The sequence below is a fragment of the Melospiza melodia genome, chromosome 7, assembly GCF_035770615.1.
Source record: "Melospiza melodia melodia isolate bMelMel2 chromosome 7, bMelMel2.pri, whole genome shotgun sequence".
In the NCBI taxonomy this organism is placed as follows: Eukaryota; Metazoa; Chordata; class Aves; order Passeriformes; family Passerellidae; genus Melospiza; species Melospiza melodia.
This window is the reverse complement of record NC_086200.1, coordinates 29,149,544-29,169,939: the sequence shown is the minus strand read 5'-3', so window position 1 is coordinate 29,169,939 and position 20,396 is coordinate 29,149,544. Positions and strand designations below refer to the sequence as shown.

At 57.2% G+C, this 20,396-nt stretch overlaps 2 protein-coding genes across 3 annotated transcripts; one reads left to right on the top strand and one right to left on the bottom strand.

Moving 5' to 3' along the window:
• The first annotated feature begins 546 nt into the window (after window positions 1–546).
• On the top strand, window positions 547–13,505 carry TMEM259 (transmembrane protein 259). Of its 2 annotated transcripts, none has more exons than XM_063161015.1 (11): window positions 547–838; window positions 2,837–3,103; window positions 3,367–3,478; window positions 6,782–6,892; window positions 7,753–7,875; window positions 8,196–8,296; window positions 9,143–9,200; window positions 9,498–9,581; window positions 9,974–10,106; window positions 10,450–10,549; window positions 11,162–13,505. In XM_063161015.1, the coding sequence occupies exons 1-11, from the start codon at window positions 614–616 to the stop codon at window positions 11,954–11,956; spliced, it is 2,109 nt and encodes a 702-aa protein (XP_063017085.1). In that variant the 5' UTR covers window positions 547–613; the 3' UTR covers window positions 11,957–13,505. The 2 variants fall into 2 exon arrangements, with proteins under 2 accessions (XP_063017085.1, XP_063017084.1); XM_063161014.1 differs by having other exon boundaries at window positions 3,367–3,532.
• Window positions 13,437–20,391, bottom strand: GRIN3B (glutamate ionotropic receptor NMDA type subunit 3B). Its single transcript, XM_063161013.1, has 10 exons — window positions 19,948–20,391; window positions 18,316–18,914; window positions 16,873–17,923; window positions 16,332–16,477; window positions 16,046–16,161; window positions 15,720–15,871; window positions 15,462–15,626; window positions 14,784–14,851; window positions 14,347–14,688; window positions 13,437–13,990 (listed from the first exon to the last, which is right to left on the bottom strand). The coding sequence occupies exons 1-10, from the start codon at window positions 20,389–20,391 to the stop codon at window positions 13,954–13,956; spliced, it is 3,120 nt and encodes a 1,039-aa protein (XP_063017083.1). The 3' UTR covers window positions 13,437–13,953.
• Window positions 20,392–20,396: the final 5 nt, after the last annotated feature.

The following is a 20,396-nucleotide window of genomic DNA, read 5'->3' as shown; positions in this document are numbered from 1 at the left end:
CACTTTTCTTCACATGATCACTCTCCCAAGCGATGCATCCTAAAGCTTTTATTCTAAATCTTCCGCTTTGCTGAAATTTTTGCCTTTTTTGAGGTCAAACGGCCGCTCGGAGGGGCCGCCCCGCGCGGTGCATGGTGGGAGGTCTCCTCATTTGCATGGGGGCGGGGCCTGACCGGAGCGTGTCCTCCACCGTCCCGTCGTGCCCTGGGCGCGCGTGCGCGCGCACGCGCACGAGCCGCCGTGGCCGGCGGAGGAAAATGGCGGCGGAGCGCTGAGGGACGGGACGGGACCGCGCCGGGACAGCTGAGCCGCTCGCCGCTCCCGGGCCCCGCCGCGCCTCCCCGCCCTGTGGAGAGACTCCCATGGCCGCGGGGACATCCCGGCAGCCACGTCCCTGATGTGTCTGCCCTATCCGCGTAGCTACCGGGCACCACTGAGCACCCGGGCCTGACCCGTCGGGCCTGACCCGCCGCCGCCCCGAGGCGTCTGCGCCGGGCAGGGGCCGGGGAGGGGGACGGAGGCAGCGCCGGTGCCGCGCCCGCCCGGCCCCAGCCCGGCCCGCGGAGGTGCAGCAGCGTTTTCGGGCCCAGCCCTCAGCGGCCCCGCCGTCAGGATGTCCGAGAACCAGCCGAACGCCAACAACCACCACCCGGCCAACAACGCCGGGGCCGCCGGCGGCAACAACCGCGGCGTCCGCAACCCCAACCTCAACCAGAACCCCCTGATCAACGTGCGGGACCGCCTCTTCCACGCGCTGTTCTTCAAGATGGCAGTGACCTACGCGCGCCTCTTCCCTCCCTCCTTCCGCCGCGTCTTCGAGTTCTTCGTTCTTCTCAAGGTGAGGGGCGGCTCCTGCTGAGGGCTGGAGTTTCATCAAAAACGCCAAAAGTCGAGCCAGCTGTGTTTGGCCCATGCACACCGGGCTGTCCCCGGAGCTCCCGTGGGCTCCTGCTGTGAGGGAGACATTGATCTCCGTGGTGGTCCCGGTGTTCCCTGCACTCTGGAGCTCTTCCAGATCTGTAAATCAAAAAGAAATTGCTGAGCCAGCTTGCTGGGCAGCCAGGCTGGTTTCATTTTCTGTTTCCTAGCAATGGCACTTTTTGGATACATTTCCCACATGCCCTACTGGATTGTTTTGCTGGAGTCTTGTCTTCCTGCTCCACAGCTTTCAGGGTGGGAAATTAGAGAAAGGAGAAGGGGAGAGAGCAGCTTGCCAGGCCACAGCAGCACACTCCTCTAGGTTTCAGCAAGAAAACATTGAGAACAGCTTGTCTCATGCTGTACAGATTAGTTTCCTACCCTTTGAGGAGATGTTTGGGTTTTTCACATCCCTGTTATCTCTCCCATTTGTCCATCTGCATCCCGGCAAACCGGCTGGGACAGGGCTGGTGCTAACGGTGCAGTGGTCAGGCAGAGTGGCTGGGAGCAGTTTGTTGTGCTTGTGCCTCTGATCCCAGCTCCTCCCAGAGAAGGAAGAACTTCCTCAGGGCTCTGTGGAGAGCAGCCTGCAGGGTCAGGGGGCAGCAGGAACCCACATTCCCATCCCTAGCCCTGGAATTACCCCAGGCCCTTCTGTGGCTCCTGCAGCCAGGGAGGTGGCTGTGTTTTGCCTTCCCTCACATGTGCAGCTCCTCTGCAGAGTGATGTTTACCAGGCTGTTTGTTCATCACAAATAGGTCAGGACAGCGGGGCTGATGAGGACAGAGCAGAGCAGGGTGGTTGGGAAGGGCTCTGAGCTCAGCACTGCCAGCTGTGCTCACAGCTCTGAACTTTGGACGTCTCTGCTCACTCCAGGGAACAATATTTTTTTATTCCACCCTGCTTTGCTGTGGTTTATGGCCGTTCCTGGCATGGAGGCAGGACAGGGAGCTGTGGTGCTCTGTGCACGGCCTCGGGGCCCAGCTCAGCCTCCTGTTCTTTGGGACAGCAGATCTGGGTTTGGGTCATGCTGCCCAGGGTTGGGTTGGTTTGCTTGGAATTTTCTTTATTCTGCCTTTACAAAGCTGGGCAGGCCTCTCTAGGTTTCAGCAGGAAACTCTTTGTGCTGAAGAGGGAAGGGTTGGAAGGCAGGGACGTGTTTCCATTTCCTTCAGTGTCCCCATCCCACCCTGGTGCTGTGTGTGGTGGGTTTTGGGGACACTGTTTGTGAGGGTCTTCACGGGGGTCTTGGGATGAGGGAAGAGATGAGGATCTGACTCCATGTTTCAGAAGGCTTGATTTATTATTTTATTATATATATTACATTAAAACTAAAAGAATAGAAGAAAAGGTTTCATCAGAAGGCTTAGCTAAGAATAGAATCAGCAAGAATGATAACAAAGGCTCTGTCTCGGATTCTCTCTGTCCAAGACAGCTGTGCTGTGGTTGGCCATTAATTACAAACAAGCACATGATACTAATTACAGATCCACCCGTTGCATTCCACAGCAGCAGATAATCAATGTTTACATTTTGTTCCTGAAGCTTCTCAGCTTCTCAGGAAGAAAAATCTTAAAGAAAAGATTTTTCATGAAAAGATGTCTGCGACAACAACTGTTGGATGCGGGACCTGAGCTTTCAGAAGGCTGTCACTGTCAGCTCTCATGAGCAGGAACAGTTGATTCCTGATGCCTTTGGTGCTTTCAGAAGGCTGACACTGTCAGCTCTCATGAGTAGGAGCAGCTGGTTTCTGATGCTTTTGGTGTGTTCCTCGCTGGATTGCCAAGGTCTGGCTGCTGCTTTGTTGATTCGGAGAAGCATCAAAGCTCTCGTCCACTCCCCCAGGTTATTCTGGTGTTTCACAGGCAGAGAAGTGCTGATGATAACTGGGGGCTCTGTCTTGTCTCCTGCCCTTTAGGCTCTCTTTGTGCTCTTCATCCTGGCCTACATCCACATCGCCTTCTCCCGCTCTCCCATCAACTGCCTGGAGCACGTGCGGGATAAGTGGCCCCGCGATGGCATCCTGAGGGTGGAGATCCAGCGCAACTCCAGCCGGGCCCCCATCTTCCTGCAGTTCTGTGGCGTGGAGAAGTTCCCAGGAATGGTGGTGGAGTCCACCACTGAGGAAGAGGAGGAGGAGGAGGAAGAAATGTCCGTGGATATGTTTGAAAACAGCTCCGTCAAGGTAAGGGTGTGGTGGAGAGGGGAGTCTGGGTGATGGGCTGGGGAGAAGTCTTGGTTGGAAGTGGAGTCTGTGTGTGATCTCTTGTTCTCCTGGGAACAAAGGCTGTTCCTGAGTGGCCTCTGATGGTTTAACACAGAAAGGAAACCACGGAAAATGTCCTTTTTGAGGGGGATAAGCCTTTGTGTGCATAGACAGAGCATGGCAGGTGAGAGGTACAGTAAATAGCTGCTGATGAGGCTTTCCCTGCTCTGGTTTTCCAACAGTTTGAGCTGGATATCGAGCCCAAGGTGTTCCTCAAGCCATCCCGGGTGAGCAGCACTGAGCTGCCCCACAACGACAGCCAGGAGTTCTCGTTTAGTGACACGGCCACTAAAGGTATGCAGCCTCTGCGGGAGACTGTGTCCGAGTTTGAGATGCTAGCCCGAGCAGGTAATCACACCTTCACTGCTACCCGTGCTCCTCCTTCCTCCCATCATCATCCTCCTCCCCACACATCCCCTCCTGGCTCCTTGGGGCACCTGCACAGTGACCTTAAACGTTTACTTGGGGATAATCCTGTCAGTACTAACAGCAGCCCCACATCAACCTGTGCTCTGAGGCTGGGTTAGAAAATTTGCCAGGCCAAGAGGTTTCAGATCAACCACAGGTGAACCAAGCTCTTGGCCTGGCAGGTTCCTGTGCTATCTCAGATGAGCCTGAACCTCCTGTTCTGATCCATTCACTGTCCCCTGCAATCCACAGGGATCTCCTGACAGTGACATGAGCAGGGTTTGGGCTGTGTTCTGGGTGCTGAGCCAACACCAGCACTTGGAGCAGCCAATTTGCTACAATTAATTAATCCCAAAAGCCACCCAGCGGGTTTTGGTGGATTGCAATACAGCACTGCTGTTCCACTCGGATGTTCCCTGGCCTTATCCCTCCCTTTTCCTGCCTGACCTAAGCTGCTCAGCACTTGTAAATTCCAGAGGCAGATTTAGTAGCTTTGTATTATTTAAAATGGAATTCCAGTGTGGAAAAACTTCTTTTTCTAGTGGTTAAGGTAGGAAATCTACTAAGGAATATTTATCTTAAAATAGAGATGTGGATTTGGATTCTTTGGGGTTTTTTTTTCACAAAATTTGCAAGAAGTTGGCCTCTTTCACCACAGTGTTGTCCCTATGAATGCTGGAATTCTTTGCTCTGCAGACACACTGGGGTTGTGGCTGTGGAGGAGGATGAGACTGGAGTCTTCTTCCTTGGCCTTGCAGTGGATTTGCTTGATGCTCATCCAGAGCTCATTAGTCCTGAATTAAAGGTCATTAAGACCAGAGAGCAGTAAATGTTTTTGGTGCAGGACCTTTATTGCTGGTGCCTGGGTTCTGAGGAGAGTCACATTGTGCTGGGCTGGGGCACTGGTGGGAAGTCCCTTGTTTTGCTGAATGCCTGGTTGGAAACCATCCAGAAAAGGAGAGGAAGAGAACAGGCTGTTTCCCAGATTAGTTACAAAATTCACATCTTTAATTCAGTCCCAAATACCTGATTTTAATATTTTTTTTTCCAAGCTTTCAGTTTTCTCAGCGCACCAAATTTTATTTTTAGTCAGAATATTTTACCATGAAAAAAAAATTTTATTATACGAAGGAAGTAATTGTTTGTTGATATTTAAACCCTTGATTTCCTTTTGAGCTTTTAACTGTTTATAATGGAAACAAAAGACAAACCAAACAGCCCAGCTTGTGTTTGCTGCCCAATAAGGGGATCAGGAGATCTCTGTCAGTGCTGGGTCAGGTGTGTGTCTGTTCAGTTCCCTTTAACTGTCACTGTGGGTGGTGCTGGGATCTGCCTGACAGCTGCCTCCCCCTCCTGGAGATCCACCCTGGCAGGCTGAAAGAGCAGGGATTAAATTGCTTGGCTCTGGCTTAGCAGGAGGTTTTGTCCTTTCAGAGATGATGTAGCAAAAAAGCATCTCTTTGGAAGCTTTCTTGAAATAAAAACAAAAACCAAAGCAGAGAAACTTCAGGCACCACCAGTTTTTGGGAAAGCTGTAATTGCTGCTGCCTTCATTTCTGACATGTAATTGCAGCAGTGACCTCAGTCCCCTGGGAAGTGCTGGGCTCTTGCCTCTGGAGCATTTACTTGGTGTTCAGCAGGTGTAAAGTGGATTTTCCTGCTGCTTCCCAAACAACATGGAAAGCAGAAATTGAGCAAAGCAAGAACCGGTGGCTCTGGGCTTGCCAGGCAAAGATGTGGGCAAGTGTTGGAGCTGCTGCCCTGAAGCTTTCCCAGAAGTCCCACATTAAGGACTTATGTCAAGGGCTGTAATTCCAGAGAATTTGTATTGATTGATGTTTAATTGGTTGAGGGAAGCCTGGAGCCCACATTTACAACCAGTTCCCTTTTCAAGAACATGATGGGAGGGAGAGAGGGAGCCCAGAGGGGCTGATTTTCATGCTGGCTGTTTGCAGGTGTGGGTGTTGAGTCTCCTGTATCTCTCCCCCAGTGTGGCCACAGGAGGAGTACATTGTGGAACACTCTATGGAATAACAATTCCCTTTTCAAGAACATGGTGGGAGGGAGGGAAGGAACCCAGAGGGGCTGTTTCTTCATGTCTGTTTGTAGATGTGGGTGTGGAGTATCCCTGTGTCTCTCTCCCAGTGTGGCCACAGGAAGAGAACATTGTGGAATACTCTCTGGAATACAGCTTCCTGCACCTTGCAACCAGTTCCCTTTTCAAGAATGTGATGGGAGGGAGGGGAGGGAACCCAGAGGGGCTGTTTTTCGTGCTGGCTGCTTGCAGATGGTGTTGAGTCTCCCTGTGTCTCTCCCCCAGTGTGGCCACAGGAGGAGTACATTGTGGAATACTCTCTGGAATACGGCTTCCTGCACCTTGCAACCCTAATTCCCTTTTCAAGAACATGATGGGAGGGAGGTTTTTGTGGTTTTTTTTGTGCTGACTGTCTGCAGATGTGGGTATTGAGTCTGTCTCCCTGTGTCTGTCCCCCAGTGTGGTCACAGGAGGAGTACATTGTGGAATACTCTCTGGAATATGGCTTCCTGCACCTTGCAACCCTAATTCCCTTTTCAAAAACGTGATGGGAGGGAGGGTTTTTTGTTTTTTTTTGTGCTGGCTGTTTGCAGATGTGGGTATTGAGTCTGTCTCCCTGTGTCTCTCCCCCAGTGTGGCCACAGGAGGAGTACATTGTGGAATACTCTCTGGAATATGGCTTCCTGCACCTTGCAACCCTAATTCCCTTTTCAAGAACATGATGGGAGGGAGGGAGGGGTTTTTTTTTTGTGCTGGCTGTCTGCAGATGTGGGTATTGAGTCTGTCTCCCTGTGTCTGTCCCCCAGTGTGGCCACAGGAGGAGTACATTGTGGAATACTCTCTGGAATATGGCTTCCTGCACCTTGCAACCCTAATTCCCTTTTCAAAAACGTGATGGGAGGGAGGGTTTTTTGTTTTTTTTTTGTGCTGGCTGTTTGCAGATGTGGGTATTGAGTCTGTCTCCCTGTGTCTGTCTCCCAGCGTGGTCACAGGAGGAGTACATTGTGGAATACTCTCTGGAATATGGCTTCCTGCACCTTGCAACCCTAATTCCCTTTTCAAGAACATGATGGGAGGGAGGGAGGGGTTTTTTTTTTGTGCTGGCTGTTTGCAGATGTGGGTATTGAGTCTGTATCCCTGTGTCTGTCCCCCAGTGTGGCCACAGGAGGAGTACATTGTGGAATACTCTCTGGAATACGGATTCCTGCGCCTGTCCCAGAGCACCCGGCAGCGCCTCAGCATCCCCGTCATGGTGGTGACCCTGGGTGAGTGGGAGGCATCTTCAGGGCTGGGTACCTGCAGTGCAGAGACCTCCACACCATCTCAGGGAGATCTTCCTGAAGCTGATGGTGCTCGCTTCCCACGCAGGAGAGTTGCATTGTGCAGCCTGTCTGCCTTTAGTAGGTCACAGCTTTTCAGAGGAGCTTTCTGAAATGGTGGAGCCTGGTTCAGTGAACCCTGATGTCATGCCCAGCAGAGTTTTCCCACGTGGAGCAGGGAAGAGCTCTCTCCCTGGCAGAAGGCGCTGAAGTTCTGAGCAGCAGAATTAGAGCCTGGTGGCCAGAGCAGCTGTGCAGGAGCTGGGGACACGCTCACAGATCTGTCACTCTGTGTGTGCTGCTGTGCCCCTGTGAGCAGCAGCAGGTCATTTCCCCAACCAGTGTTCTCCTCTCCTGGCATTTGCTCTGTTAAAACCTGTCCAAGTCAGGAACACATCCTCATCCTGAACCTCTGTATCTGTTAGTGCAGCAGAGAGGAGCTCATCACTGCCTCCCACTCAAGCTGAAGCAGAGCTGGATGGGGGTTAAGCAGCTTTCCTGTGCAGTAATGAGCAATCAGGATGAGCCCCAGAGATAGGCCAAGCCTAGAGGGCAAATTCCCTTTGTGTCTGTGCCAGCACAGAGTGTGACATCCCTGACAGTCCTTAAGGCCTGACTGCCATTTGCACTTCAGTGTGGCTGAATCTGTCAGGAGGGTGAGATTTTCCCTCCCAGTCCTCCCAAGTTTGGTTTTACTGCCCCAGATCCACATACAGACACAGCTCTGGAGGCACAAGTATCCCTCACCTTGTCCCTTTGTGGCTCCAGGTGTGCACAGTGTGGAAGGTTTTTTGTTTTCTCTCTAGATCCTACAAGGGATCAGTGCTTTGGGGACAGGTTCAGCCGCCTGCTGCTGGACGAGTTCCTGGGTTATGATGATATCCTGATGTCCAGTGTCAAAGCTTTAGCTGAAAACGAGGAAAACAAAGGTAAGGCCTGGAGGAGTCTCAGCAGAGGCTGCTTGGAGCAGTGGGTGTGTGTTCTGTGGATGCCTGACTATCATCTTCTGACTATTGATTAATCTGTAATGCAGGGAGCAGCTCCCTGTGTTATTGTCAAGGACAAAACGAGAGAAGCAGGAGGGGAGAGGTGTCTGGAAACGTGATTTCCTCCCACCTCACTGCCCTGCATGACAATGAGTGCTGCCCTGAGGATTTGCTCCAAATCCTGTTTCTTCAGCAAGCACTGGAACTTGGTTCTTAGTCTGTGGTTTAATCACACTGAGCTTGTGTTTGTGCTTTTTCTCCAGGTTTCCTTCGCAACGTGGTGTCTGGGGAGCATTATCGCTTTGTCAGCATGTGGATGGCCAGGACGTCCTACCTGGCAGCCTTTGTCATCATGGTCATCTTTGTAAGTCCCTGGGAGCTGGGCAGTGCCTGGCCTCAGCCTGGTGCTGGGCACTGAGTGATTAAAAGCAGACAAGAGCTCTGCTGTATCACCAAAGTGTAGTTGGTGGAGGATGAGGCCCTGCTCTGGGGCATGTTTTTGTTTGTTTGGGGTTTTTTTTTTAAAGTTCCTGAAGTCCACCAGTGGAATGAGCAATAGAGCTGACCTAAAATGCAGCGTTGTTTTTGTTGTGAAAAGGGAGCTGCTGTTAATTTCTAAGTGTCCTTAAAACACTCCAGCTGTCAGTACAGGGTGCAGGCATTTGTCTTTTAAGAACAGCCCAGACTGATTTGCCAGGAGTGATCAAGATAAACCAAATGATGATGTGTGAGACAAGATGTTTTCAGATACACATCAGACAAGATCCCAAGCCATAAATACCTGGTGTTTGTTGTCTTGGGTGGCTGTGGGTGACTCTCTTTGTGTGTGGCTGTCCCACCCATGGGGCAGGTCTGTGCACAGTCCCACTGTGGGCACTGAGGAGGAACTGAGTGCAGGGAGGAGCGGGATGGAGCACGGGAAAATCCCCGCTCCCAGCTCTGCGGGTTGGTGTGGCCCCAGCGCAAACATTCAGGCTTGGTCCCTTTACAAACAAATCCCTTACTGTCTGTTCCCCTGCAGCAGCACAGAGATTAATTGCTGTTTGTGAAGCCCTAATTACTCTTTGGGAAATGGCTCTGCACAGCTCCAGCTAATGAACGTGGGATGTGCAAGCCCAGGCTCGCCTGGGTCTGTGCCGCACTGCGATTCCGAGCGACTCCCTGCACCTGTGGGGCTCTAATCTGCCTCCCCTCCTCTCTCCTCTTCCAGACTCTCTCTGTCTCCATGCTGCTGCGCTACTCACACCATCAGATCTTTGTCTTCATTGGTAAGGACTGGCTGAAGGGTTTGGGTTGTGCTGGGCACTGTGCCTGCTGCAGCACGGGGTGCTGTAGAGTCACAGCAGGTTTGGGTTGGAAGGACCTTGAGGATCATTAGTTCCAGTTTAGAAGGGTCCTACCTGTAGGTGCACAGGGAGTACATCCTTCTGCTCCCATTCACTGCACTTGCCAGAGCTTATTCTCTGTCCTGAGAAGCATTGGGTGGGGAGAGAGGATGTGGCTGCACTGTGGGGTGGAGGGTTCGGTGGCCCTCTCCATGCCTCAGCCTGTTTTTCCTCTTGCAGTTGACCTGTTGCAGATGCTGGAGATGAACATGACCATTGCATTCCCTGCTGCTCCACTCCTCACTGTCATCCTGGCTCTGGTCGGTAAGGACTTGCTTCACTGCTTGTGTCTGCAGCACGTCCCTCTGGGATCTGTGGGAAGTCTAATTCCCTGTTCCCAGCTGGCCACAGCAGGTGGTTACTGTGGCTGCTCATCACAAGGCAGAAGGCTCTGGAATTTGATGGCACAGTGAGCTCCATTGTCCTTCTGGGTCCCCTGGAAAAGCAGCAGTTTGTTGGGAAATCCCAGAATCCAAAGCTTTGTCTGTCCCTGGAGCTCGTTGCAGACTTGCACTGTGTGCCCACGTTGCATTTGTACAATTTTAATTTAAAAAGCAGCAAAACTTCCCAAAACCTGCACTGCAGAAAGCAGCTGATCTGTGGGACATGGCAGGCAGAGCATTCTTGGCTGTAGCTGATGTCCCCTCTGTCCCCAGGTATGGAGGCCATAATGTCTGAGTTCTTCAATGACACCACAACTGCTTTCTACATCATCCTCATCGTGTGGCTGGCGGACCAGTACGATGCCATCTGCTGCCACACCAACACCAGCAAGAGGCACTGGCTCAGGTGAGGGCTGCCTGTGGCCACATTCCCTCTGCCTGTCCTCCCCCAGCTGCTCTGATCCTTCCCAGCATCCCAGGCACAACAGCCTCCACTCCTAAGGGTTTTATTTGTGTGGCTGCTTGAGAGCTGCCCCACACATCACAGGGTCCAAAGTGAAATTTTTCCAATTTGGATTTGGGTCTTGCGATCACCTTGGTCTTCCCCAGCCTCTTGTTTTGTCCTATTTGTACTCTAATTATCTGTTAATGAGTTTGTGTCACTCCCTGTGAGGTGCCTCAGCTCAGGCTGCTGTTGGGAGTAGAAGGGAACTCTCATTTTTCCTGATTTTTCTTGCTTTCTTGTCCAGATTCTTCTACCTGTACCACTTTGCCTTCTATGCCTACCACTACCGCTTCAACGGGCAGTACAGCAGCCTGGCACTTGTCACCTCCTGGCTCTTCATCCAGGTGAGTCCCTGCAGGGCTGCTGCACCTTTGTCAAACTTCCTCTCAAGCTGGGTTGGAGGGAGGGATCCTTATTTCTGTAAGAGATGGAATTTCTGGTTTGGAAATGGAGCAGCAGAATGAGGCTGTGGATGTTTGGATTGCTGCCATGGGTCTGACAATAAGCTGATGCCACAGGGCTGTTGGGAAGGATTTCTGTCCTTCTGGAATAAATCCTGGGGAGGGTCTGCCTTGCAGAGGAGCTCTTTGGGTCTGTGCAGTGAGGAATGCTGGTGGGATCAGCTCCAAGCTTGTGACTGATATCCTGCATCAAGCATATTTGTTGGGTGAATTTGGTTGTTGACCTGCTGCAGGGTGGGGACAGGGAATAGAGGATGGGCCAGAGGAATGCTGTCACCCTTCTTTTCCCAGCCTTTGAAAGCAAAGAGGGGTTGAAAGGAAAGAGACAGACTGTGCCTGTCTTCGGAGAGAAATTATAAAGCAGCTTGCAGTAGTCATAGTGGAAGGGATAAATCTTTTCAGACTTGCTGGTGTCAGAGCAGCAGGATTCTTCAGGAGAAGTTTGGTTTGCTTGAGACGTGGTGGCCTGTGACACCTTTCCCTTTCCTCCGCCAGCACTCGATGATTTACTTCTTCCACCACTACGAGCTGCCAGCCATCCTGCAGCAGATCCGCATCCAGGAGATGCTGCTGCAGAACCAGCAGGTCGGGCAGGGCACCCAGACCACGCTGCAGGACAACCTCAACAACAACACCACGGCTGCCCCGGTGGAGGCCGGGCCCCGCCGGGCCCCGCTGGCCCCCGGTTCCCTCGGCGAGGGCGGAGCTCCGGCCGCCCTGAGCCCCGGCGAGGCCTCCAGCGTCATCGCCGCCGCCGCCGCCGTGGGCAGCGACCTCAACTGGGTGGCAGAGACGGCTGCCATCGTCACGGAGGCCTCGTTCCTGTCTGACCTGAGCAGCAGCCTGCTGGAGCCCGCCGTGGTGCACGAGGCCATGGCCAACGGGACCCCTCCGGAGGCGGCCGCGGGCTCGGGCTTGGTGGCTCGCATCAGGGTCAGCAGCGAGCGCCCCGAGACGGCCGTGGGCTCCATCACCATCGAGGTCACCTCAACGTCCGTGGTGGCTGCAGCAGATGCTTCCCCCGCTGCTGGGGCTGCCCCGCTGCAGGAGGGGGTGGTCTCCAGTCCCTCCCTTCCCAAGCAGACTGAGGCTCTGGAGGGCTCAAACAGCCGAGCAAAACCCAGTGGTAAAAACTGCACGGGCAGCAGCGGCGTGGCAGAGCCCCTGCCGGCCTCGGGGGGGGACAGTGACCAGGACAGAGGTTTGGAGGACCGGGGGGAGAGCAGCCCCTGCCCAGCACCAGCAGAGAGAACGCCCAGCTCAGAGCCAAGCTCCAGGAACCTGTCCTGAGCCCCGTTGCTGTCACTCTGGACTGCCAGGAAGACATTTGGATTTTGTTTGTTACTATTTCTCACTTCACCATCATCCTTAACCCATGGATCCCTCTGAGCAGAGCCGAAGCAGCTGGGACAGAGCAGGGCTGCTGTGACCTCCCTCCCCTAGGAAAGGCACTGGGGGGCTGTGGGAAGGATGGGGGGTTTTGGTCCCCTGGCTCCTCTGAGGCCACAGGTGAGCCAGCTACCTGTTCCCACCCTGCCCAGCTTGTGCCCTGGCTTTTCCTTGTCCCCCAGTCCCTGGCTTTGCTCCTGCAGCTGTGTTTGCAGTCCAGGTGCTGATCCCAGGTGGGAGCTGGCCTGGGACAGGCCACAGGCATGGCAGCTTTGTGGTTAGAGTAGGAGTGGATAGAACAGAGTGTCCAGCCCCTGTGGGAGAACCACAGAGGTGATTCCTGATCACCTTTCCTGCTCCTGAGGGGAGGAGGAGCTCTTACCTTCCCCAGGCACAAAGTCTGCCCAGGCTAGGGCACAACCAAAGCAGAAAGCTGCAGTTCAGATCCTTTTTTTCTGTCCTTAAACTTCCCTTGGTGGGTGGGTTGGGAGGTGGAAGGTGCTGTGTGCAGGTGGGAGCTGCCAACCCAGGAGCCATGAGTGCTGCAGTGGGGTCAGTGAGGGCAGCAGCTCTGTCCATCCTGCACAGCTCTGCTCTGGCTGAAGCAGCTGCTTTCCAGTGCCTTGTTCCCTCCTGGGGGACACGTCTGTGTTTAGGATCAGCCCCATCCCAGAGGAGACAGCGGCTCCTCATGCCTGGATTGTTGCATGAGCTGATATAGCAGAGAACCAAAACACTAAAAAGCCAAGGCATTTCAGCTGGTTTTGCCACGTTTCCCTGGCAGTGGAGGTGAGGCTGGCAGAGCCTGACCTGTCCCAGGAGGCTGAGCTGGGGGTGCTGCCTGTGTTCCCCTGCAGAGGGGCCAGACCCATGCCAGGCTTTGTGCAGGGAGGTGCAGCAGAGTGAGGCAGGATGAAGCTCTGGGAGAACCGTGGTGGGACAGGGCAGGGACAGGAGGTGACATGTGGGCACTCAGCTCTCTTGGGGACAGCTGGGTCCCTGCACAGATGTCCCTGAGTTCAGTGTTTTTCCCCTATGGCTGAGCAGTGTCTGGAGTCCCTCCCCTCGGGGGGCTCCGTGCGTTTCAGTGTTACCTTATCAACACGGGGGGCTCAGAGCCCCCTCCTCACCCCTCTGCCTTTCCCACCTGGGTGCCCCCTTTTTGTTTTTTTCCTTTTTTACCTGGAGCAGCCTTGGTGCTGTTCCAGGGCAGGGGGGACCCTGCTGTGACCAGCAGGTCAAATCTTGCTGCTGCCCTCACTCCTGAGAAGGAACCTTGTGGCCAACTGGAGTGCCAGGCATGACCATGATGGGCTTTTCAGAGGAGTGGGTGGGAGGGGAAGGGGGGGACACCAAACCAAATGATTTGATGAATGAAAAGTAGAGTTCATTCTATTTAATGTACAAAATGTGTTTGTATATAATAATAAATATTATCTCTTAACAGCTCCTGCAGCGCTGCCCCATGTGCTGCCCACGGCTGTGCTGGGCTGATGTGTGGAAGTCCTGGGGGCAGGAGGGTGCAATGCTCAGTCCTGGGGGTGCCTCCTGCTCTCCTGGGGTGTCACCATCTGTCCCCTTGCAGGGTGCAGGGGCAGAGGGCTGAGCACCAGCCCTGTCCCAGCCATGCTCGGTGGTGCCAGGGCTGCAGGGCTGGCTCCTTCCACAGGGGCCATGGGAGCTGTTCCTCATCCTCGGAGCCCCGAGCCGAGCCTGTCCCGCTCCCCGTGCAGCCTCTCCATCCCTCACCCTCCTCCCGAGGAAGGCTCCAGTTCTGCTTTGTGGGATCAGCCCGGTTTTGGAGCTGGAGCTGCCTCTCCAGAGGGAGGTTCCGGGCTCGGCCTGTCCTCCTGCCCCGTGCGTGTGGGAGCTTCCTCTGCCTCCTCCTCCTCCTCCTCCTAATCACGGCCGTCCTGCGGCGGGGCTGAGCTGGGCCTGCGGAGGAAGGAGGGGGAAGGGTTGTGTGGGGAAGAGGAAAAGCAGACTTGGTCTTCCTTCATCATCTTTATTGACACGGTGTAAAAACAGAGCCGGGGGCGCGGGGCTGAGCTTTGTCCAGGCACTGCAGGGACTTCTCACCCCGACTCAACCCCCAAAAAGCATCTCCTGGTCCTTCAAACCTTCAACCCCCACTGCCAGCAGAAGGGATGGGGGAAAGAGACTGCAGAGATGGGGCAGCCCCAGGACATCCCCCCTCCCTTCTTTCCTTCCACTTCTCCAAGCCAGAGGAGCCCTGCCCTGCCCTGCCCGGCCCCTGGGATGTTTTGGGACGTCCCTGCTCCCCATCTCACCTCTCCTCCCGCTGTTCCTCGGTGGCCAGCGGGGCGGGCAGTGCCCGGCCGCCCTTGGCGGTGCCCAGCACGGACACCAGCTCGCTCTTCCTCAGCAGCGCCGCCCGCAGCTGCTCCCGCATCTCCTGGATCTTCTCCTCCAGCTCCCGCAGCTCGTTCTCGCCGGCCGCTCTGTCCAGGGGCTGCGGCGGCCGCCCGTTCCCGGGGTGCCACGGAGGGGACCCCTCCTCCTCCTCGGGGGGCGCTTTGTCCAGCTGGAAGCGCACCCGCCGCGCCTCCCTCCGCAGGGCGCTCCAGGGCTGCGGTGCTGCCCCCGGGGCCGGCCTCGGCTGCGGCTCGCACCTGGGTGGGGACGGCTGAGTCGGGATCTGGCTGCTCTGGGGTCCCTCCGCAGCCCCACAGGAGGAGGAGGAGGAGGCTCTCAGTGCCAGCCTTACCTCTGCTCCAACTTCAGCTGCTGGCTCTTCCTCTCCTCCGTGCCCATGTTGAGAGCCCGATGGATTTTCTGTGGGGAGCATGGCAAGAGTGAGTTGGGGGGGGTGGATTGGAGGTTAAGAGGTCAGGGATTATTTGGAGGGTGATGATCTGGAGGAGATGGTCTGGAGGGTGACAGTCTGGAGATGATGGTCTGAAGGGTGATGGTGTGGAGGACATGGTCTGGAGGGTGATGGCTTGGAGGGTGATAGTCTCTAGGTGATGGTCTGGAGGTGATGGTGTGGAGGAGATGGTCTGGAGGGTGATGGTGTGGAGGGTGATGACATGGAGAGTGATGGTCTGGAAGGTGATGGTGTGGAGGGCGATGGCTTGGAGGGTGATAGTCTCTAGGTGATGGTCTGGAGGGTGATGATCTGGAGGTGATGGTGTGGAGGAGATGGTCTGGAGGGTGATGGCTTGGAGGGTGATAGTCTCTAGGTGATGGTCTGGAGGATGATGGTGTGGAGGTGATGATCTGGAGGGTGATGGTCTGGAGGATGATGATCTGGAGGTGATGATCTGGTTCAGGTCTCAAACAGGGATTGGTGATCCATAGCTGGAGAAGGTGGTGCCATTTAGGAGTGAGCAGCCACATGGGGTTAGGGGTCTTTGGGACACTAAGCCCCTTCCCCTGGCCCCACCTGGCTGGTGTGCAGCCAGTAGTTGAATTTCTTCTTGCGGCGGATGCGGGGCAGGACGAGGCGGTAGAAGACGTGCTCGCCCAGCGAGGTGAGGAGGGAGCCGCTCAGGCCGATGCACAGCAGCACGAACAGCCCCGAGAAGTGGTAGATGCCCATCTGCAGGGTCTGCGGGTGGCAGGGGGTGTGGGCTGGGCTGCGGGGGGGGGGGGGGGGTCAGACCCCCAAGCCCCCTCCCCGGCCGGGGCGCTGCCACCGCACCTCAGTGACGGCGAAGACGCGTTTGCCGCAGGGCACCATCTTGTACCACTTGTCGTGCAGGAGGTCGATGAAGCCCGAGGATTTGTAGCGGCTGATGAACTCGGAGACGTTGGAGGTCAGCGGGGAGTTCTGGGGGAGGCCGATGCCGTAGCCTGGCCCCGGTGAGGAGGGGGAGAGAAAGGGGCAGTGTTGGGACAGAGGGTGCAGCCCCCAGTGCCCACCATGGAGGGGGCACCTCCCCACCCTGCGTGGTTATTGCACAACCCCAGCCCCATCACACACACACACAGAGAACAGAATCCCCTTCCCAACACAGCCCCCCAAACCTTCGATGGCGAAGGGTTTGCCCACAGTGAGCAGTTTGCAGTCAGAGTCGATGGAGACCTCATAATCCAGCAGTGACTTGTCCATGATGAAGGCGTTGAGCTTGGCAGGCTCTGTCCTGTGGGCACATGGGGGGGATGCTCAGAGAGGGGCTGCATCCCCCTTGAACAGCATGCCCCCAGCCTGACACCCCCCCAGAGGTGCACAGGCTCCAGGGCTGGGGCAAAAAAATGCCCTGGGAGGGGTAAAAGGTGGGAGAGAGCCCCTCATGCTCTCCCTGCCCCTCACTTGAGCATGGTGACACCGTCAGGGGTGGTGGGGACGTTGTAGCGCCGCATGTACTCGTGCATCTCGGGGAAGCTCTTCTTGATGTACTCCTCAGCACTGCTCTCCCACACCGTGCCGAAGCGGAAGCCCTGTGAGGGGTGATGGAGCTGGAAGGAGGCACCAGAGCATCAGCACCCCTGGCCCCAGGAATGTGTCCCAAATCCCTGGGGATGTGTCCCCCCAGCCCTGAGTCCCAGGCAAGGTGTCTGGGCAGCCCCAGAGATGCAGGAACTCTTGGGGATATCTAGGAAAGAGCCTCAGCCTGAACTCAGCCCATTTCCCCCTGCCCTGGAGCTGAGGCTGGGGTTTAACACCAGTGGGATACACACACAAAGCTTTCTGCAGGTCTCAAAGACCCCCTCACTCTTAGAAGGGGCCAAGACACAGAACTGGGGCTGGAGAGAAGAAGGAAGGTGCAAAAAGAAGGACAGGACCCCCCCTCAGCCCCTTCCCTGGCCTTCATCCCTCTCCCAGCCCATCTGAAGCAGCAGAACACGCTCACCTTTGGGTCATGGATGCCTGAGAGCTCCTCGAAGGTCTTGTCCCCCACCATGACAGCTGCCAGGTTGGCCGTGTAGCTGGAGAGCACCAGGAGGCAGAAGATGGCCCAGAGGTTCATGAGGAAGCGGCCGGTGCAGCACTTGGGCGTCTTGCTGGACACAGTGCGCCCAAAGAGGATGGCGTAGCACAGGTTGAGGGCTGAGGAGTAGGAGAAGACCTTCATGCGGTTGCGCCCGTGGGGGGTCATTCCATAGGGGCTCTTCCACTCGTAGAGGGTGAGGAAGAGCGCGGTCATGTGCAGCGCCACGAAGATGCCCACCCACATGGTCCAGTGCAGGGGCCACATGAAGGCCCCGATGGGCGACGCCGTGTCCTTGGTCCTCACCAGGATGCCCAGGCTGGTGGAGAAGAAGGGGCTGGTGAAGTCGATGACTTTGCTCCTCGCCGAGTTGATGCTGAAGGAGGTGACGGCCATGTGGGCCGTGCCACTGAGCAGGTCCCCCACCAGCCCCGTCCAGCGCCCGTTCTTCCAGGCTCCGTATTTCCCATCTCCCACGATGTAGAGCTCGAAATCAAAGGCCATGTCCTCGGCCAGCTTCTCCAGCAGGTCGATGCAGTACCCATAGCAGCATTTCTTGTACTCCTGTGGCACTGACCCGTTGCCACTGCCAATCTTCTCAAAGAGGGCGTCCAGCACGGCCGAGTCGTTTGTGCCGGGGTCCAGGCAGAGCTGCCCGGCCGGGCAGTTCCCTTCCTCATCCACCTCCCTGGTGAACACAAAGGGGTGCTCCACCAACGTCACCACCCTCAGCCGTGTCCTGGCCCCCTCGGCCGCCTCCCCGGGGCTCTTGTGCTGCCTCTGGTTCTGCCACACGACCTCCTCCAGCTCCAGCTTGCCGTGGCTCCAGGTGCCCGCCGTCATCCAGGTGGGGACCCCCTGCGAGTCCCTGCGCAGGCTCCAGATGCGGAATTGCTGCTCTGGCCTCACCAACACCGTGTTCTTCACACTCACCAGCCCTGTCTGGCCGTGGAAGGAGGTGTTGGCCAGGAACCTGCCAAGGAAAGGGTTTCACTGCTCCGGTGCTCAAGGGATGAAGCTGGGAGCTGGGAGCGGGACGTGCCCGACGTGGGAAGGGACAAGGTCAAGGAGGAGCAGCAGGATCTGGCCCTGCAGCTTGCTGTGCTGCCAGGGCCAAGAGTTATTAATATTTATAGAGTGACCATGCTCGGGCAGTGTTAAGGAGATCTGAAGTGACACATTCCCCCTGTGCAGTGCTAACCACGTCCAGGGGGCTGAGCCCCATGGTGGTGGCTGCACACACACATCCCAAGGGTCCCCTGCTCTGCCCTTACCCCATCCCAAGTCTGGGGCAGAACCCTCCCATGCACCCCAATACCACAGAGCCAGGATAGGGATAAAAAGGGGCCCCCAGCCCCCTCTTACCGTGCAAGGAAGAGCCCTGGGGCCTCGCTGCCTGCCCGGCGCCTCTCATTGCAGCTCCCCGTGGTCTGCAGCTGTGCGGGGTCAGGGAGGCTCTGGGCAGCCTGGGCAATGGCCTGGGACACCAGTCCCACCATGTCCTGTACAAAGAGCTCCAGCGGTGGCCGGCTCACCTCCCCAAAGGCCAGCAGCCCCGGGGGCAGCCCCTCGGTCTGCAGCTCAGCGGGGCTGAGCGGGAAGCCCAGCATCCAGTGGAATTCCTGCAGCGGCAGCCCCAGCTCCTCGGCAGCCTGGAAGATGAGTCGAGCACGGTGCAGGTCACAGCCCAGCAGCAGCACGGGGCTGGACAGGCTCCTGACACGGTCCCCGTGCTGCTGCAGGTAGCGGCTGGCCCTGGGCTCATCCAGGTAGCCCAGGTCCAGGACGGTGCGGAGGAAGAGCTGGGAGCGCTGAGCCCAGAGGTGGAGGAAGCTGTCGATGTCCCAGGGGTGGCAGAGCACCAGGCTGGTCTCCTGCCAGTCGTTGGCGTGCAGGATGCTCACCAGCACATCCACCAGCGTCTCCGGGGAGCTCTGCCGGTCCATGTGGAAGTGGAAGGGGCTCTGCCAACACACGAGGGTCCTGGCTGTGCCCCTGCCCACGGGAAGAGCCCAGAGGCAGCGCCAGACATGGACCCACCTGCCCCGAGGTCACCCCACACTCCCTGCTCATCCCCTGCCCAATTCCTGTCTGGGATGCACTGCCAGGACACATCCCAGAGCCCTTTGGAGTGGGGATTGGGGCTGGGGGCTGCAGAGCTCCTGAGGAACCAGGGAACTTACCTTGGAGTGAAAGCTGGAATTGGGTCTGGGATAGAGCTGGGCAAGGAGCCAGGAGAGAGCTGAGATGGGAGCTGGGATAGAGCCAGGATAGGGCTGGAATGAGGGCCAAGAGGGGGCTGGAATAGAGCTGAGATGGGAGACAGAGAGCCAGGATGGGGCACAGGATGAGGCTGGGGTAGAGGCAGCATGGAGGTGGGAATGAGGATGGGAAGGGGCTGGGATGGAAGAGAAGACAAGAGAGAGAACAGAGCCGGGTTGGATCTCGGAGATAGTCGGGATGCAGCAAGGATGAGTGGTTGGGATTCCGAATTGGAGCTGGAATTGAAGCCGGGATTGGAGGCAGGTCCGAGCCGGGAGGAGAACCCGCGGAACAGAGCCGGGATGGAATCGAGAGGGAGATCGGGATAGAGCCGGTATGGACCCGGGACGGGGACCGGGATAGAGCCGGTATGGACCCGGGACGGGGACCGGGATAGAGCCGGTATGGATCCGGGACGGGAGCGGGATAGAGCCGGTATGGATCCGGGACGGGAGCGGGATAGAGCCGGTATGGATCCGGGACGGGGACCGGGATAGAGCCGGGATGGATCCGGGGCGGGGGTCGGGATAGAGCCGGTATGGATCCGGGGCGGGGACCGGGATAGAGCCGGTATGGATCCGGGACGGGGACCGGGATAGAGCCGGTATGGATCCGGACGGGGGGTCGGGATAGAGCCGGGATGGATCCGGACGGGGACCGGGGCAGGAGCACGGACGGAGCCGGGACGGGAGCGGGGACGGGATCTGCGGGCAGTGCCGGCGCTGCGGGTCTCACCTGCGCTCGGAAGGGCAGCGGCCAGCGGGTGTCCAGGATGCTGACGAAGGGGACCTGGAGGGCGGCGGCGAGGAAGTCGAGCTGGAGCAGCTCCCGGCGGGAGCGGGGCAGCGCCAGGACGGCGGCCACGCCGCGCCCCGCCAGCGCCCCGCACACCCACCGCGCCAGCGAGCCGGGGTCCCGCGCCGCCGGGCCGCCCCCCACCACCTCCAGGCTGAGGTTGTGGGGCAGCGTCCCCTCCCCGGGGCCGGTACCGGCGCCGGTAGCTCGGGCCAGCGCGGCGCGGAGCCGGGCGCGGGCGGGCGCGGGCGGCAGCAGCGCCCCGAGGCGCACGGCGGGGCCGGGGCTGGGCCCGGGGGGCGCCGGGACGCGGCAGGGTTGGGGGTGTCCCCCCGCCGCCCCCAGAGCCGCCGCCAGCAGCCAGAGCGCCCGCAGCCCCGCCATGCGCC

Bases quoted from the DNA above. Each gene is read 5' to 3' on its own strand.
- TMEM259 (XM_063161014.1), top strand. From the start codon at position 614: ATGTCCGAGAACCAGCCGAACGCCAACAACCACCACCCGGCCAACAAC. The intron at 6,893-7,752 runs GTGAGTGGGAGG...TTTTCTCTCTAG, and splicing joins CGTCATGGTGGTGACCCTGG to ATCCTACAAGGGATCAGTGC. The intron at 10,107-10,449 runs GTGAGGGCTGCC...TTTCTTGTCCAG, and splicing joins AGCAAGAGGCACTGGCTCAG to ATTCTTCTACCTGTACCACT.
- GRIN3B (XM_063161013.1), bottom strand. From the start codon at position 20,391: ATGGCGGGGCTGCGGGCGCTCTGGCTGCTGGCGGCGGCTCTGGGGGCG. The intron at 18,915-19,947 runs GTGAGACCCGCA...GTGTGTTGGCAG, and splicing joins CGCTGCCCTTCCGAGCGCAG to AGCCCCTTCCACTTCCACAT. The intron at 16,478-16,872 runs GTGAGCGTGTTC...GCCTCCTTCCAG, and splicing joins CAGGCATCCATGACCCAAAG to CTCCATCACCCCTCACAGGG.